This window comes from Plectrocnemia conspersa, unplaced genomic scaffold (assembly GCF_051122295.1).
Source record: "Plectrocnemia conspersa isolate PC_06_02 unplaced genomic scaffold, ASM5112229v1 ptg000003l, whole genome shotgun sequence".
NCBI lineage: Eukaryota > Metazoa > Arthropoda > Insecta > Trichoptera > Polycentropodidae > Plectrocnemia > Plectrocnemia conspersa.
The window spans coordinates 14,597,248-14,615,262 of NW_028277167.1; the positions used below are offsets into that span (position 1 = coordinate 14,597,248).

At 27.6% G+C, this 18,015-nt stretch overlaps 3 protein-coding genes across 5 annotated transcripts; 1 reads left to right on the forward strand and 2 right to left on the reverse strand.

Moving 5' to 3' along the window:
- Positions 1 to 691: 691 nt before the first annotated feature.
- On the forward strand, positions 692 to 17,717 carry LOC148236711 (WD repeat, SAM and U-box domain-containing protein 1-like). 3 transcript variants are annotated; one of them, XM_088183095.1, is made up of 20 exons: positions 692 to 712; positions 11,271 to 11,316; positions 11,493 to 11,605; positions 11,675 to 11,789; positions 11,853 to 11,968; positions 12,058 to 12,144; positions 12,218 to 12,327; positions 13,069 to 13,176; positions 13,248 to 13,416; positions 13,653 to 13,807; positions 13,895 to 14,010; positions 14,700 to 14,851; positions 15,156 to 15,327; positions 15,537 to 15,685; positions 15,752 to 15,921; positions 15,982 to 16,115; positions 16,180 to 16,316; positions 16,387 to 16,751; positions 17,156 to 17,368; positions 17,432 to 17,717. In XM_088183095.1, the coding sequence occupies exons 2-20, from the start codon at positions 11,314 to 11,316 to the stop codon at positions 17,569 to 17,571; spliced, it is 2,724 nt and encodes a 907-aa protein (XP_088039221.1). In that variant the 5' UTR covers positions 692 to 712; positions 11,271 to 11,313; the 3' UTR covers positions 17,572 to 17,717. The 3 variants fall into 3 exon arrangements, with proteins under 3 accessions (XP_088039221.1, XP_088039222.1, XP_088039220.1); XM_088183096.1 differs by lacking the exon at positions 692 to 712 and adding an exon at positions 6,306 to 6,322; XM_088183094.1 differs by lacking the exon at positions 692 to 712 and having other exon boundaries at positions 10,141 to 11,316.
- LOC148236712 (uncharacterized) lies at positions 1,329 to 1,753 on the reverse strand. Its single transcript, XM_088182682.1, has one exon. It carries the CDS (start codon positions 1,689 to 1,691, stop codon positions 1,419 to 1,421), a length of 273 nt encoding a protein of 90 aa, XP_088038808.1. The 5' UTR covers positions 1,692 to 1,753; the 3' UTR covers positions 1,329 to 1,418.
- LOC148236713 (odorant receptor 4-like) lies at positions 3,533 to 5,488 on the reverse strand. Its single transcript, XM_088182832.1, has 5 exons — positions 5,241 to 5,488; positions 4,870 to 4,969; positions 4,700 to 4,804; positions 4,476 to 4,631; positions 3,533 to 3,586 (listed from the first exon to the last, which is right to left on the reverse strand). Exons 1-5 carry the CDS (start codon positions 5,486 to 5,488, stop codon positions 3,533 to 3,535), a joined length of 663 nt encoding a protein of 220 aa, XP_088038958.1.
- Positions 17,718 to 18,015: the final 298 nt, after the last annotated feature.

Consider the following 18,015-nt stretch of genomic DNA (forward strand, 5'->3'; position numbering starts at 1 on the left):
AATTGCAATAGTCAATATTAACACCATAAAAAATTAATAATATTGCATATCTTATTATGTAAAAAATATTATATGAAACAGAAAATACATACATACTACGATGAACAGTAGTGACGTGACATTTGCACATGTCATTTTGGCTGCCATTTCTAGGTCTACTGTGCTATTTTTAACTGAACAGCGACGTATTGACGATCAATTTTGTGCTACTGTAATACGTTCCAGTGAAACCACCGAAAAAACTGATCAATAACGTGCCGAAGACGTATCACGTTGTATTACAATGCACGAAAATAATATACTAAAAATGTTGTTTATAGCCAAGTATTAAAATAAATTTGTAATAACAAGACAAATGAAATTAATTTTAATGAATAAAAATAAATTTGAATGTATATCAAGAAGAGCAGAAAAATAAAGCTAGTTCAATATAATATCAAACGCCTTGTACTATACTAAAAATTATAATATAATTAGATTTAAATATATATTAAAATTAGATTTGTTTAATCTGCTTATATACGTAGTTGTTATAAACGAAAACACTTAATAAACATGGATAATAAATTATATATGTATATATGTATACATTAAGAAGAACAAGTGAAACGTTAGTGACAAGTATAATATTATTAGAAGCGATTTTTTCTTGCTTAGCAACACTGTCATTTCTGCTATGGTCTGCGTGAAGTGGCAGTCTACCAATTTTTCGGTTAGTCGCAATTTATAATTCAGTAATTCGTAAATCCCTTGCTAACTTCTTTCTGTTTATGTTCTAGTGACTTGATGCTTCCAATTCTTTGAATTTATGTGTTAGTTACGACTCAATCTGTGTATATTGAATTTTAAATGCATTTTTAACATTAGATTTTTAAATGACAGAATATTTATCCTGAACACGTAAATTATGTTGCTAATGATTTACTAAAAAAGGCAATGATTTATTGAGAAAACTTGGTTTGAATATTGAAATGATACGGAAATTTTAATATGGATATCGAAGTGAATCCAAAAACTAAGATTTAAACATTTTGCTATAGACTTTTCCTAAATCAACAATGTTGAACATGAACTGTAAGACTGTTTTTTTTCCATGTGTTATAGAGGAGAAGTTGATTATTAACACCAATCAAACATTTTTGAAATTTCAACTACTTGAACCCCTGATTAAGTTAACTTTTGAATATGAAAGATTTTACTTTTTGTTCAAGCTCAATAACATTTGCATTTAATTAAACTGTAGAAAAACATAAGTTAAATATTATGGCCATTGAATTTTCTTGTTCGAGTGTATGATTTTTAATTTATAGACATAAAAAACAATCACAGATTAAATAATAATATTTATTTGTACTTTATAACATATTTAAAAACTAGCATATTGAGATCACACTTTATCTGTATAGGCAATAAACACTTTAATAAGGGCACAAAGGTCCCCTAGGGTAAGCACCTCCGGGAAATGCGAACGGATCTACGTTGTGCACTCTGCAGATTTGCTTATAAGATCGCCCTCCAGAGGACCTGGGTCCACCTCTTTGTCCGGAATTGCCACTGTAAGATCTCCTTTCGCTGGGTTTGGGTTGTGGCGGAAACAGGACGTCCCATAAGGTATTGACTGGCGCAGCATTGGCGAAATGGGTCATGGCGAAGCACGCGAACAGGAACAGGCACCAGAATCTCAACAGCATATTGGAGTGAATAAATGCTACTGGCGGCGGTTTGAGAGATAGTGTCCTTAGTGTCTGAGTCGAGAATGTTTATATAGTGGTCTGGGCGGTCACTGGGTGACCGAGACGTAATCAGACGATGGCCGTGGCTCCAGACTCCGGTCTGACCTTGACGCTTCATCGATATTCTCGTTGCGCGATCAAAAAGGAAAAACATCATTAAATTTCATCAACAATCTTGTGTATGGAATTCGGTGAATCATTTTATTTTAAATTTTTAAATTTCAAGTGCAATCTTGACTACTGATATTATAATGAAATAATCCATGAGTTTCTTTGTAATGTCTCACCTTTCCAAGATATTTTTATTGTGTTTCTTTGTAATTTTAATCAGTAATTGTTAAAAAGTGGTAAATATTTCTTAAAAAAACTATTTCAAATAACTTAAAAGTATAGCCGATTATTATTTTTTATTTTTATTTCGCAATTGACATTATTCCTAGATTTATATATGTTGTAACTTTGATATTTTTGCTTTAAAATTTTTTTTCTTCAAAAACATTAATTTGACTACTAAGTCAAGGTAAAACAACTTAAATTTTCCATAATATAAACGTTGAAAGTTCTTTCATCATAATATATCATCAATATTTTAAATTTCATCATAAACTATTGTAAATATGTGTATAAATAAAATTAGAATTTATTGTATCAAATTAGTTCATTTAAAAAAAATGCTTCTCAATGAACGTTTTAATACTAACTTAATAGGTTTTTATTGTGTTCACCCGCTGTAACGCATTGGGCCAACGCCTGTTATATTACATTGGAAAAATAAAAAAAATAATAAAATTAATATAAAAATGAGTTAATGGGTTACTCATATTTTTTATATAATTTTTTTTTATTGATAAGTGGACTTTAAACTTAATTCAAAATTGAATTTAACAATTTGTTTTATTTCCTCAAACAAATAGACGCTCGTTTGCACTTCCTTTTTAGTTTTTTTTCGCAAATTACAAACAGAGGTAAGGTCAATATTCGTTTACGCAGTAAGGTCGTCGACTTCGAAAGCGATTTAAAAAAAAGTAAAGACCTTTGGATGAGTTGCAGAAAGAAAAAAGGAATGGTTTCAAATATATACACATAATAATAATTGGCATAAAAAATAAGAAAAGTTTAAGGATCCCTCATTTTAATAATCGAAATGAATATAGTAATATATAATATATAGGGCAAGGCCAACTTACAGAGACTGTAAACACAATAATAACAGTTATCTGCACCGTCTTAAAATATACTTTTTTTGATGATGATGCATATTTAATTATGATATTGACATGTAAATTGAAACGTCATTAAGGATACTTTTAACTGCCCACTAATGTAATATGTTGTTTATTTAAAAAATATATATGTTTAATAATATTATTAATATTTTTTATGTATTATTTTGAACGACCGTCAACTCGAAACATATATGAATAAATAACTGTAAACATAGCAATCTTTCTAATGCACGTATATTTATTAAAAAATGACCATGAATGATTTTATATAGTGTAATTTAAAAAAAGATTAGATATAAAAAATATAAATAAATGTATGACACACAGGGTTATCATATTAAAGTTTTTATTTTGTTATCTTACTCATATACAATAATATTTTTAAAGCAAATTCATGATCAAGAAGTCCTCACGAACATTACGCGTGAAGGTCACACATTCCATAATTTCCGATCATTTTTTGCGTGCAACATTCACTTTCGTGATTATGGTGAATTTTATCAATGATTCATGCATTATGTGTATATAATACTAACGATAAGAGCAGTGATATTAGACTATTTATAATAACTTTTAGTCTATAGCGTCGCATAATATGGCGAATATTGTATATCCATTGTATATAATCTAAAAATATAAATAAGATTATTATATTTTTCGTGGATACCGTGAATAACATACTATTGTATATATAATAATGATAACTATAAAATAACAAATAATATAGTTTAATAATTATTTTTTTCGTTTGATGTATTGTAAATATTATCGTTGGCGTCTCTCCTTGAGCGTTTCTAGTTTTTGTTTGCCCATCTGCCTGCCTGTGACCAAGAATCACATATAAATCGCTGATAAAGATGTTGGTGGACCAATTGCATCGCTTCTTGGATACACCCACAAATGTGTTTACGCTTTAAAAATAAAACGAACAGATGCTCACTCCGGCGATCGTTAACAAAGGTGTAGAATAACAATAGTCTTTTGCGAAAGGTGGAACACACTCTATCGCGCATTCTTTTCACACATAGAGCAGTTTTTTCGGTACTTATGAGTGCTTTCGAGTGAATAGTGTATCGGGACGAATATGTTTTTCTAAGTTCCTAAGAACTCTCTTCCGTTAGCCTTACTTTTGAGACAAGTTATGTTCTCTCTTAATTTGAATAAAACGGTGGTTCAAAATCCAAACTTTGCTATTGTGTTAAGGAATAACACATGAGCGATGTTCACAAATTCATACTTTGTATATATATATATATATATATATATATATATATATATATATATATATATATATATATATATATATATATATATATATATATATATATATATATATATATATATATATATATATATATATATATATATATATATATATATATATATATATATATATATATATATATATATATATATATATATATATATATATATATATATATATATATATATATATATATATATATATATATTTAGTTATTAATTATATATTATTTTAAAATAAAGTTAATACTACCTTACTATAGGTCTCCAAAGATAAAACTGACATACTTCCAGAGGTCAATGAGAGTGGTCTCTGAGCGCATCTTATAATAACAACAATGTTTTTTTGATGTCTTACTGGCCAATCTATCCATTGAGACTCATAAGCTGCTAATCCTACTTCCTGGCTCTTTAATATATTAAACTAATATTAAATAACTATAACAGTATTGAATTTTATAATAATATTACTACAACCTTTAAAATTAAGTTGTTTCCCAAGTAACAATACAAGAATGCGTTGCATAACGTGATAATAAGATACAATATGAAGTCAACTTTTAAATGTCCATTTTTTCCGTGCTAATATTATATTTTAAAGCCGAGATTAATTTATAAGAATATGCAACTAGCCTCTAAATATTTACCGTTGTTACAATAACCGCTGAGAGACACAATTCAATGGTCACTGCTAAATTCTGCACCAATAATATTTCACTGAATAACTTTCGCATTATAGTCGCATATCTAGAAATGTAAAATTAGTTATATATATATATATATATATATATATATAACTATATATATATATATATATATATATATATATATATATATATATATATATATATATATATATATATATATATATATATATATATATATATATATATATATATATATATATATATATATATATATATATATATATATATATATATATATATATATATATATATATATATATATATATATTATGTATTGTACATATATGTATAATATAAACAATGTTTCAAACCTTATAATTCTGATATGTTTCTCAACGCAATATTTTAATTCATTCCCAATATATTTTCGAGTTCTGATGCTTCTCAAATACTTACACAGATAATCCAACTGCTCAGATAAATATAAGAGGAGTCCTGCTATAAATGCCTCTATTATCAACAGTCTCCACAATCCAGGCGATGCGATAATAAATTCTATCTGTATGACCATCATCCATTTTCTAGTATATGGCTTTCCAAGTTCAAATGGCAACCACATTTCATATAACAACTCCCCTTCGCTTATAGAATAACAAGAAAATATAAACATGAGAGCGCTAACGCTTATCAAAAGTCCAAAAGTCATCAAGCTCATTTTTTTTCTAGTTTCATTCGAAATCACATCACCGGACATTTTGATATCATTAATAAGCTTCTTAATGTTATTTTTATGATATAAAAATAACACAATCTTTAAACTTGCATTGTAAAGTGTAATAGTTTTGCTTAAATTTTCCATAGTTCTTAAAGCTTCATTTCTATAGAGGTACGCAAAAGCAATAGTGGTAACATTAAAAATGATCATTGTTAAATTTATTAGTGTCTTATAAATATTGTACAAGTTCTTTTTAAGCTTAGACTCTCCCTCCAAATCCCAAAGACCAAAGATCAATAAAATTTTGATATTCATGTCGAATAATTCACCGCTGTCTTTTATCCACATTGTTATCAATTTTGGACTAACCATTTTTAAAAATCCAGTTCAATTTATAAACCCATTGTAGCCTTAATCATCTATGTACATTATAAACTTTTTTTAAATTACAGTCAAAAGTTTACCTAATTTATAGCTAAAGTTAACTGCAATGAGCTTCTAATGATCCAATTAAAAGTTATCTTTCATTCAACACACGTAGTATGTGTATTTTATTTTTTGTAATATTATATTTATTATTGTTTTCAATTTCAATATTACACAAGTATAATATTTCGTTTACGGTATATATTGGACGACTCCTATTTTATTATCTGTCATATCTTATCTCTTCGACATGTATAAGTAGATAAACACAAAACAGAACAATAGGAAGCATTATATTATTTTTCCTCTTGGGTAAGCATTATTTTTGATTTCCGTGTGTATGTGTATTTTGTTATAACATCATTCAAGGTACAAAAATACTAATAATATGTATATCATATTATCAAGTAATAATTAATCCAGAATACAAAGATCTTTGTGTTAAATATATTTGTGTTCTGTATTTTTTATATATATATATTAAATAATTTTATATATAAAAATATATATGATAATAAATATAAAATATTAAAATTTATATTCTGTAATATTCACAAGTTCATTTTTATGGCGTGTTAAAAACTGACACGTATTCGTTGTATCAAAACAAATTGCGTCAAAGCTAGCGCATTTACCAGGTTTTTTCTTATTTATTCATTATCTTGATATATTTTTTATTTATGCTGATACTTTTTTGATTAAGATCTAGATGCTTCAGCATTCTATCAATTGTATAAGTGTACATATTTTGACGATTTACATTCTTAAAATATTATTAATAAACAGTCAATAGTATATAATTCCTTTATATTTCATATAATTGTACATACATTGTATGTACATAATATAACATATTGACATTGATATCAATGTGTATTATCACATATCATTATTAACGTAATACGAAAGCGTAGAAAAGGTGACTTTCAATATATTGATTTGTAATGCATAATGAAATTTTAATATTGATCATTTCGCAAATGGTGGATAACTTTTAATATTTTATATAAATGCCTATAGTAGAATATGATAACTTATATACTACTTACAAATATATATTGTACGTTTATACTATTTTATCCATTTTTTTATTATTAAATAAACTGATAATTATTAGACACTAATAAAATCTTATAGGATTAAACAAACTTAGAGCAATAAAAGCAGTTTTATAAAAATAATTGTCAGGAAATAGGTGTAAAATATGAAGTGCTTCTTAAATAAGGAGTTTAGTAATTTTCAAGAGTCTTAAAGCTCTTGTTAAAATTCAAGTTAAGAAAAAAAAACTTAATGGCATATATTTTTTACTATTTTTTTGCATTCCAACGACCATTTTGAACAAATAAAAACACGTCTTAAAAGTAAGGCCCACACAGTGAAAAAGAGATCGGATGACCAAAAAATTGCCGTATTAATTGAAAATATTTACACGGACCGCCCCAAAACGTTAGTCACCCATAAGTACCGCCGAAAACTACTCTTTGTTTGGAAAGGATGTGCGCTTATTTTACTCTTTGGATACCAATCGTCGGGACGGCCCTCTGGACCGTCCCACATTTTATGTGTGAGTTCAAGAAGCAATGCAATTTGATCGCAAATTTCATCATCTGCGAATCGCCAAAGTAAAGTAACACAGAGAAGAGATGCAGCGAGAAACGCAGAAAAAGATGTCAGGGAATCTCAGCAGTAGATACGAATCAGGAGACTTCATCGACAGTAGATATATTAGCGGATCGTTCAAAAAACATCACGATGAATTCCAGCAGCTCCATAGACATCACAGCCGACAATAATACAACTCGAAATGCCAACTTTCCGACTTTTAAGGCTTGCCATTTAAACTTCACAGCGTGATAGTCGCATCTTCATTTTTCTGTATTGTGGTGATTTATAAACGTTTATGAATATAAACTATTATCATTATGATTTCCTGACATGACACAAAATCAAAAAAAAAACTTACTACAATGAAATTTTAGGGCAAAAATTCTTGGATATTTCTGGTATTTTAGAAAGTAGCTTAAGCTTGTCTTATTAAAGGAAGTTTTAACTATATTCGTAATAACACTTGTTACAATGAAAACAGAATCTCATAATCTATAAAACGTTCAATTTTAAATTCCATGCTAGAGTTTAATATTTTTATTTAAGATTAACAGCAGCCTTCATATTGGTTTGTTTCTAAAATATATTTATATATTTATTGATGCAAATTTTATTTTAATATCTTTACTGTATAATTTTCTTTTAGGCATTTAAAAAAATAAAGTCAAGTTTATTGTTTTCATCTGATGAAAAAACAAAAATAACGTCTAAAAAAACAAAAAAGTGCTACAATCAAGGCTTGTTGTTGCTTCAAGGATAAAATCAATAACATTTAACCTTTATTTAAATTAACTGGTAACTAAGCATATTATTATACATATAATAAAAATACTATAAATACCTTTTCCTAGTAGGATAAAAAAAATTATTTAAGGACATTATTTTTTCAATTTTATTTTTACATGGAATATTAGTAACATTATCAAATTATATATATAAAAGCAAAATTATCTTTTTATAAGATACAAACAAGCTTCTTTCACGTTACAAAATCACACACTTATTACGCGTTAGCTTATTATGGTTCGGTGAAAAAATATAACTCCTCACAGAAAATTCCCCGCAGAAAAGCCTATTCATAATTGTCCAATTGAAAAAAGCTCACAAAACGGACAGACGCTCACACGATAAAATCTTCGCATGAAAAAGTGAGAATATTCTATTTTTAGAACAGGATAATGGTAATATTTCAATCGGATTTGTTACACTACTACAATGAAAACCATTTTTCAAGGTTGGATTTAAACCATAAATCACAATATGTTTAGAAATCAATATCTACTTAAAATCATATTTAAGAACAACCTATCAAACCCAACGAATATATAAAGTGTCAGGGTTTTTATTTACAATGTTATTTAGTTTATATGATTATTGTGTAATAATTTTGAGTCAGTCCACGTACAGTTTATATAATTATTGTTATGTATACGTGAAGTTCTCGAAGCTTGTCTGCGCCTGAAAGATTTAATTATTACTTATTTAGCTAATATATATACACTAAACAAATTTAATCAAAACATAGTATAAATATAAACAGAATGTAAAAAACCTTAATATTATAATTTATTTCTTAATTCACAAAGGTGTTTCTTTATTCCATTGATGAAACCGGCTTTATATTATTAGGATTGTCTTAGAAAAAATATTATACAAATTCACACTTATACGTTTTCGTAATTCGTTTTCTTATACTTAACTGTACTTAAATTGTCTCTATTTCAAGTAAAAAATCTATGTACATCTTTATTTATTATTAAATACTTATTAAAAATACTCTGATGACATTATTTTCTAACCTTGCAATTATTGCAAACTTGCAATTAATATCATAATCGTTCGCTGGATTTAGGATGTAGTGAAAATCAAATTACACTATAAACGATTGCTTAAAGCAGCACCAATAAAATACACTACGAAAATATACAAAGATTGTAACTGAATGGCATATTTATGACATTCAAGTTTGCATTGTAGTGTTCTTAATGACTGATTTTAGAAGTTTTGTTTTAGTAGTAAAATTGGAGTATATTCTTCACAAAACAAATCGATTATAATGCATGCATTTTATAGATATATAAAATATAATATTACATAAAAAAGTCGATTATTTAATTTTATATCATATGCAAATTGATTGTAACGCATGTACATATGTACATGATTGTTTATAATGTCACGCTCGATCAATAAGCCTTTAAGTAAAGTAAACTACTGCTTAAAAATAAACGTGGGTCACCATGAAGGGCGTAAAGTTCTTGGTATTAAAATATTAAAGTGCAATCGATTGTCACACGCTTCTTTGTGTTTCCCGCAATAATAATAGCACAGTTTTATAATATATGCTTCATTTGTAGACTATAACGATGTAGTTCTTCAACCATATGGGATATTTCCCTTCGTCGAGGTCAAATAATATAATGTGCTACGTTTTCTACGTTGAATTGTTTTGTCATGCCACAGGGTAGTTACAATACATGATATTAAAAATAAATAAATAAAAATTAAGTTTGAAATTGTATCAATATAACATCTGACTTGTGACTAATGAGTGGTCAACTGACTGCAATGACGTCATGCGAAAAACGAAATATTCGTAGACCAGTCGAACAATATAGTTATCCAAGGCTCTGAATAATAAAGTAAAATTGGATTTTTTCCTCTTCTGCAAATATACACTTTAATGCAGTCAAAATAACTGACTAGATTTGATTACAATTTCATAATTTTACTTATGATAGAATTTAATCGATTTGTCATAAAAAAAAGTATATCCATATACCATTTAGTACATAAAAAATACATTAGTATAACCCAAATCAGGTCATGATAATCGGAAAAATAAACGAATAGAAATAATACAAAAGTTATCTGAAAGTATCATAAAGTAATAACTATAAATAAAAAAAATACTGTAGCAAAACAAATATATAAATGCAATATTAATGAAAACTTAACATATACTTCAATATATGATAAAAATATTAATTATTTATATTAAAATTAAAAAAATATGTTAATATCAAGCATGTTTTCATCTAATGACATAAAAAATTATCCCAGGGAGTTCCCCAAAATGTGTCATCTCTTTCTTACTAACGTTTCATACCAATTCATTATTCAGGACAAACATTTTATAACAACATCAGGGATTCCCTGAGATTAAGTTTGTAAGAGCCATTCTTGGTATATTTAAGATGACTAGACGTACTCCTTTGAGGAGGATTGTCCTACTCAAAAATTGTTGCCCTTCTTTATCCTCCTTAAACAAAAATTTTAATAAATACCTTTTTTGAGCTCCCGTAGCAATTTCTCCTCCCCAATTTTTTTTTAGATGACTATTTTTACTTCTTCCTTAATGTAATTACAGTTTTGTGAGGTCTTATGAAGGGTAAAGTGAGGTAATTATATTTTTCTCATAGACTTTTTTTAACGGAGTAACGATTATTTATTGTTTAACAATATCAGGCAGGCTAACAAACTTTTACAAATGCATTTGCTACAATTGATTAAAAACATATTTGTTTTATATTATTATATAATAGATACAATTTTGGTACAGGGTTTAAATCTGGCAAGTTACTGTAATAGAACATAAAATTGTTATTTCCATTTCAACATTGAGTGAAATACATATATGTTTATGATTTTTCAGGTTAGTGCAACATTCACTGAAAAGTTACTAATTCAAATTGAAAATGGTAAGATACTTCATAAGCACACTATTCATTTTTACACACACATTTAAAGGCACACTCTACAATTTTCCCTTCAATATGAAACTAGCACTCGTACTAAACTGGCACATTGCATACCATGCTACTTGTGAAAATAAACATCTACATTTTTATCAATATATACTTACGTTAAATTTAAGAATAAAATAAAAATGGGTATCCAAGCTGTTGAGCTTCAAACGTTAAGCTCTCACACCAGCGATGTTACTGGATGTGATTTTGGTGCCGATTACATGCTGGCCACAGCATCTTCGTACGTAAATATTTGAAAGTGATATAATAACATAAGCATGTAAGATACATTTTATGTATTGAATTACAGGGATAAAACTATTAGAATTTGGGAATGGAAATCCGGCTTAGGTTATGTTGAGGTTTCTTTTTCACCGTTTAAGGAGCACAAATATGGGATCACTTACATCAGTTTTTCACCCCAGGTGAGCTTCATCATTATCTCTTAATTGTTAATGTGTAATAATAAATTTTGTATTATCATTAAGGGTACAATGTTGGCTTCATGTAGCAGAGACGGAAGCACTATTTTGTGGAACGTTAGAAACGGATCAAAGATTCACAAGTTTCCACAAGTCAACGGTGATACTGTGAGAGTTTGCAGGTTATTAGATTATTCTATATATTTATAAATGAATTAGTTGTAATCAGAACTTAATTAATATCATGCAAAATAATAATATTACTTTATAGATTCTTACCAGATAGTTGCAATTTAGCAACGGGCGGTGATAATGGAATAGTTTGCATTTGGGATTTAATTCATCGGACTCTATTGAGGTACTTATTGTTATTAAGATATGTATGTTAAATTAGCACTTTCTATATTTATAGAATTTAAATTTTATTAAAGGACAATTCAACATCATGAAGATTCCGTTCAAGGTTTATCTTACACCGCAGATTCTTCATTTCTATTAACCACTTGCACACAAGGTGTTATGAAACTGTACTCAGTGGCTGGTTTGTTTCATTTTTTATTATATATAACTAGTTATGCTTAGAAGCTAAGTATAACTAAAATGAATAGTCAAATAATATATACATATGTATGTACATCATTGTGTATACTATTGTATAATTAGCTACACTTTCTTATTTGCTCGTTGTAGTTATGTATTTCGCATGTATTTTCCATACACAACTCTTGCAATACCTTAAGTGTCATAGTGAAACACTGAATTGAGTGAAACACTTTTATTGTGGCAGCTTTACATATATTTATTTAATTCATCTTTTATCTTCAATTATGTATTTCTAAAAATTAGTATTTTATTTTAATTTATGTTTTTTAAATCAGTGAATTCTTAGATCGTTTTTTTTTATATTTCCTAAATAATGAATATTGAGACTTTATTTAAAGCTTTTTACTGAAATCTTTATTTTATGTAAATTTTAATATTGTGATAATTTTTAATTAAAAATAAGTTATATCACAGTTTTTTCGTTTTTCTTTATGCTAATTTCTTAGTAGATAATTTAAAAATAAATTGTAAGCTTTGTTTTGTATATCATGCTTAGGTCTTCTTTTCATATATAAAGCACTCTTCATCGTCGTAGAGTATGATGTTGATGCACAAGTTTCTATGCCCTCTTCTATAATGTTTCGTCAACGATTCTTCTATGACATATAAAAGTTCTTATACTCTGTTCTACCATTCGTTTTTGTTAATATTATTAAGTTTATATAAATTGTTTCATCAGATATTTGCGATACGACGATCAGTGATACGGCAGCTTTGCTATCGATTGACGACGCTCATGACTTAGGAGTGCTAAGCTGTGATTTTTCAAATATAATTCAATCAAATGGTAAGCATACAGTAAATACATAGTTAATATTACCAATACCAAGTGTGATTCTCATTATTTGTGTATTATAGAAGCATCAATGAGTTCCTATTATCTATTGGCCACTAGCGGCAACGATCATACTTTAATACAATGGATTCTGAAATGCAGCAGAGATGTTAAGAAGAATAGATTTCAGGCCGAGATAAACGTTTCATTTATTGTTAAAGAAGCTCACGCTAGTGCAATTACATGTGTCAGGTATAATATTAATTTATTATATAAGAAAGCTAATCAAGCATTTAGTCAGAGAATGAATTTTATAAAAATCATATAAATCATCATATTATAATCGAACTATCTAATGCTTGATTACATGAGCAAATGCTAACCTCTGATTTTTTGCACTTGAAGTGAATTACTTAAAAAATATTTTTTAAAGAAAAAAAATGATATTGTTTTTAGATGTTACAAATAATATTATATTTTAAAAACAGGTACAATCAACCAGGTAATCGATTGTGCACATCGTCTATGGATAAATCTGCAAAAATTTGGGATAATGAAGGAAAATGTCTTCACGTATTAGACGGACATGGTAGATATGTGAACTGCGTGAGTTTTTCAAGAGACGGTTCATTTTTGTCTTCGGGTATGTAAAAAGCATTATTTTATTAAAAAAAAGGAAACGTGAGATACATTTAGGATAAATATATAATGTCACGTTTTATATTCATAGGTTCTAATGATAAATCCACAATAATCTGGGATCTCACTGGGGAATCAATTAATTTGAATTCACAAATCACTAAACCATGTACACTCCTCAGTCATTTCGGATCAGGGGACTTAAAAGTATGTATAATAAATTAATACTAGTAACTTTCCGATGAATATAATCATTTTAAGCAGCATGATAGACTTGTGGTATAAGGTAGTGATTAATACTTGAAAGACCTGTGTTCGAATCATCGAATTCCATATCAATCCAAGTGTTCCTCAATTTCTGTCTTATCTGAAGGATCAGAATTAGTGATTATAATGCAAAAGGTTTTTGCCAATTTTTCCTCTAAAAATAATTAGCCTAATAATCAGGACTATGATAAATAATTGCAAGAAACTGTAAATTTTTAAGTTTAAGGTGATAACTTTAGTTAGGTACTAAATATTATAATAATGTATTACACCTAAAAATTATGTAAATTAAATAACAAATAAAAAACCTGTTAAATTATTATTTTTATTATTGATTATAATATAATTACAATACTGATTGATTATTAAAGATTCGGTTTTCCTAGATATTCCAAATCTAACGGATAAATAATTAACATAAAATAGAATAGGTTGTGCATAGAAAAATATATTCATTCTAATCATATTGTTTTATAATTAATAAAATATATATCACTGATTAATACTAATTTTAACTCGTTATCTCATTATTTACTCAATAGTTCTTGATTATGTCTACCCCTTTATAACGTATTAGGCTAATGCCTGTCACATTGTATTTGAAGATTTACTAATAATATTGTTTTCAGGGTATATCAACTATTAATGAAGAGAGCATATTATTGTTAAAAGGAGAATCTATCGAAAATGAAGTTGTCTTGCATCAGACCATAAATATACACTCCGCTGTTATCAACTCATTAGAGTTCAACAGTGACGGTTTGATCACAACTGGAAGCGGGTAATATATTATATATTCTGTCATCTCTTAAATTAATATTTATTAGTAAGAATAATATGGTATTTTGGTTACTTCTTTCAAATCATTATCAGATTTCTTATATATCATAAAAACTCATTTTTTTTTGTTAATAATTCATTGTATTGTCAAATTGGAATGAAAACATTCTATTTATATCTATGAAAATATTTTCTGTTAAAGCTAATCAATAAAATGTTTTTATCAAATGTGTATTGCTAATTGAGCATTGTATTTTTTATATTAACAAATACATTTTAATTAATATTAATATTATATTATACAGAGATAAGAACATATGTTTGCTTGAATCAGACATCAGAGGAATGTATTCTGAACTTCAAACTTCTCCAATTGGGACTCATCGCTATCAAGTGAATTGTATTACATTCATCGAACCATCGTGGATAGCTTCTTGCTCATTAGATGGAAACATATCATTATGGAGAATTAATCAGGTAGATTATTATTTATCCAGCTTTAAATAAAAATCGATATAATCTCTTTCTATAGACTTGTATGGTTTTTATAAGCGACTAAAACGCCCAAAAGGCGAAATGGCAGAAAGTTTCCAGTGACTCTGGTCATTAGATAAAAAACTCCAACTGTTTTTTAATACAGCAGCAAATAATATATATTATATAATAAATACTTACAATAATTTTAGCCAGATACTCGTCCGGTACATATTTGGACAAGATCGTCTGCCGGTGTTAAATGCATCAGAGGAAGTAACTTTGGTTTTTTAATGTCGGCTTATGATGATGGAACAGCAGCTCTATGGTCTCTTGAAACACTATCAGCAGAGCCTATTGTGTAATTTTTTTGTGTACGTTACATATGATGATTATATAAAATATTCATTTCTCAATCGTTTTTTAGAGTATATCCAGAACATGCAGAAGCAGCTACTAGTTGTGCGTGTTCCTCCGATGGTAGATTAGTATGCTCGGCTTCGCATAATGGTGATTTTAGATTGTTTCAAATTCCTGACGATCGTAAAGTTTTCTCTAACGAAGCAGTACATTCACAAGAGCATGCTCATGATTTGGGTACGAAACATATATGAACTCAGTTAATGATACATATCTAATACTTATCTTTAATAATAGGAATTCAATGTATTGATTTTGCTACAAACAACGATGGCTTACCATTACAGCATCCGGAAGATATGTCATGCCATTTGTTGGGAACATGTGGAAACGATACTTATGCAAGAATATGGAAAATACTCATTCCAAAGGTATGCCTTTAATATTGTATATATGAAATCAAATCAATTTTATGATTATATCTTGTATTATTAGAGAGGAGACATAAGCAATAATATAACGTGTGTAGAATGGAAAGTTTTATGTGGTCATGGAAGTAGTCTTACAAGTATTAGATTTCCAATGATGAGAGCTGATTTTGTTTGTACTACCTCAACTGATATGCAAGCAAGGTTATATTAAATCAAATATATACGTATCATTATAATTTGTTATATTAATTATTGATTTATTATGTAATAGGATTTGGTCTGTTTATTCCGCACAATGTTTACATGTGTTGGAACACAATAGTTTGGTCACTTGTTGTTCGTTCAGCAAAAGCTGTGAGTTCTTGGCTACTGGTTGCTTAGAAGGCCAAATGTCAATTTGGAAGCTGCCTCTTGAACTGGTGTACGATTCGAGTGTGGTGACGTTGATTAAATCAAACAATAAAAATATATCGGATTGGAACTCTGAAGATATAAGCCGATGGTTGAAAGAGACTTGTCAAACTGACGATAAAACGACACTGCAAAAGATTATAGTACGAGTTCACACTAATAATATAACTGGAAAACATTTGATGAGTTCGTCGGAGGAACATATATTTGAAATGTTAGATATAGGTGAGTTAATTTAATAATCTAAGATTTATATAAGTTATGTTGACTGGAATGGAGTGTAGGTTTATATAGTATATGTATATTTATACATACATATGTAACCATTCAGTATTTTTTTGTTAAGATATTTGAGTCTTATAAATTAACTTCAATAAATTAAGTTCATCATAGAATAATCAATGTCATTATTCTAAATGATAGATTATATTATTGTTTAATTAATATTCATGTATGAACGGTGTTTTGTCTCGATTGCTTACTATTTTGGTGGAGGACAGTCCAGGTGTTTCCATTGTTTCAAAATCTTAAATAAATTACCCATATCTTGTTTATACCCATAATATGTTTATTATTGTTTCTTTATGTTGATAGAACAATTTATAAATAATTATGCTCAACTGTTACAGATCCGTTAAGCGATAATGATATAGTAAAATACATTGTTGAAGAACTTCATTGGTTGAAACGCCCGATGCAAATATTCAACTTGTCAAATTCTTGCAACATTCCACATGAGTTTCTATGTCCAATCACTCACGATATAATGAGGGATCCTGTGAAGTGCGCCGATGGTTTCACATATGAACGTAAAGCTATAAACGAATGGTTTCTTTCTGGAGGTTAGGATTTGATTTGATAGTTTTATTTATACGAATTTTATGATAATCAAACTATTATTTCAGGTAAACACGTTTCACCAATGACAAATCAACTGTTATACAGCAATGAAATAACACCTAATCAAGGATTAAAGCGTGATATAAGACAATTTATATACGATAACGTACAAGAAACTATAGATGATCTTTTGGTTCTGTTTTAATATTATATTTCAAGATAATCATTGCAGATTTTTACTATAAATTTATAATATATTTTACTTTTTTTATACATAAATCTAACAGTATTTTATAAGCTATTTTTATCACTAACTTATTATCTATTTTTTGAATAAATAATAGCACATGATATGTTGTATTAATGATTTTTTATTCACCATAATCACAGTTAGCTTTCCAATTCTACAACAATATATAACATACAAATAAAGCTACAAATCGAAGCATTCCACGCACAATTGTACATATATATATATAAGCCAAATATTGGCTACAAACAATTATAAATTCCTAATTTTATATAATTATTATATTTGGTTGATATAATATATAATACATTATTATGGCTGTTAATATGTGTTATATTGTCATTTCGTATGCCATTACAATATATATATATAATATATATATACTTTATTATTATTAAT

Excerpts from the sequence above, each read along its gene's own strand:
- LOC148236712 (XM_088182682.1), bottom strand. The coding sequence starts at position 1,691 with ATGCTGTTGAGATTCTGGTGCCTGTTCCTGTTCGCGTGCTTCGCCATG.
- LOC148236713 (XM_088182832.1), bottom strand. The coding sequence starts at position 5,488 with ATGTGGTTGCCATTTGAACTTGGAAAGCCATATACTAGAAAATGGATG. Across the intron at positions 4,632-4,699 it reads GAAACAACTTAATTTTAAAG|AGCCAGGAAGTAGGATTAGC; the intron begins GTTGTAGTAATA and ends AATATATTAAAG. Across the intron at positions 3,587-4,475 it reads CTTTGGAGACCTATAGTAAG|ATTATATACAATGGATATAC; the intron begins GTAGTATTAACT and ends TTATATTTTTAG.
- LOC148236711 (XM_088183095.1), top strand. Across the intron at positions 14,011-14,699 it reads TCGGATCAGGGGACTTAAAA|GGTATATCAACTATTAATGA; the intron begins GTATGTATAATA and ends TATTGTTTTCAG. Across the intron at positions 16,317-16,386 it reads TCAACTGATATGCAAGCAAG|GATTTGGTCTGTTTATTCCG; the intron begins GTTATATTAAAT and ends ATTATGTAATAG.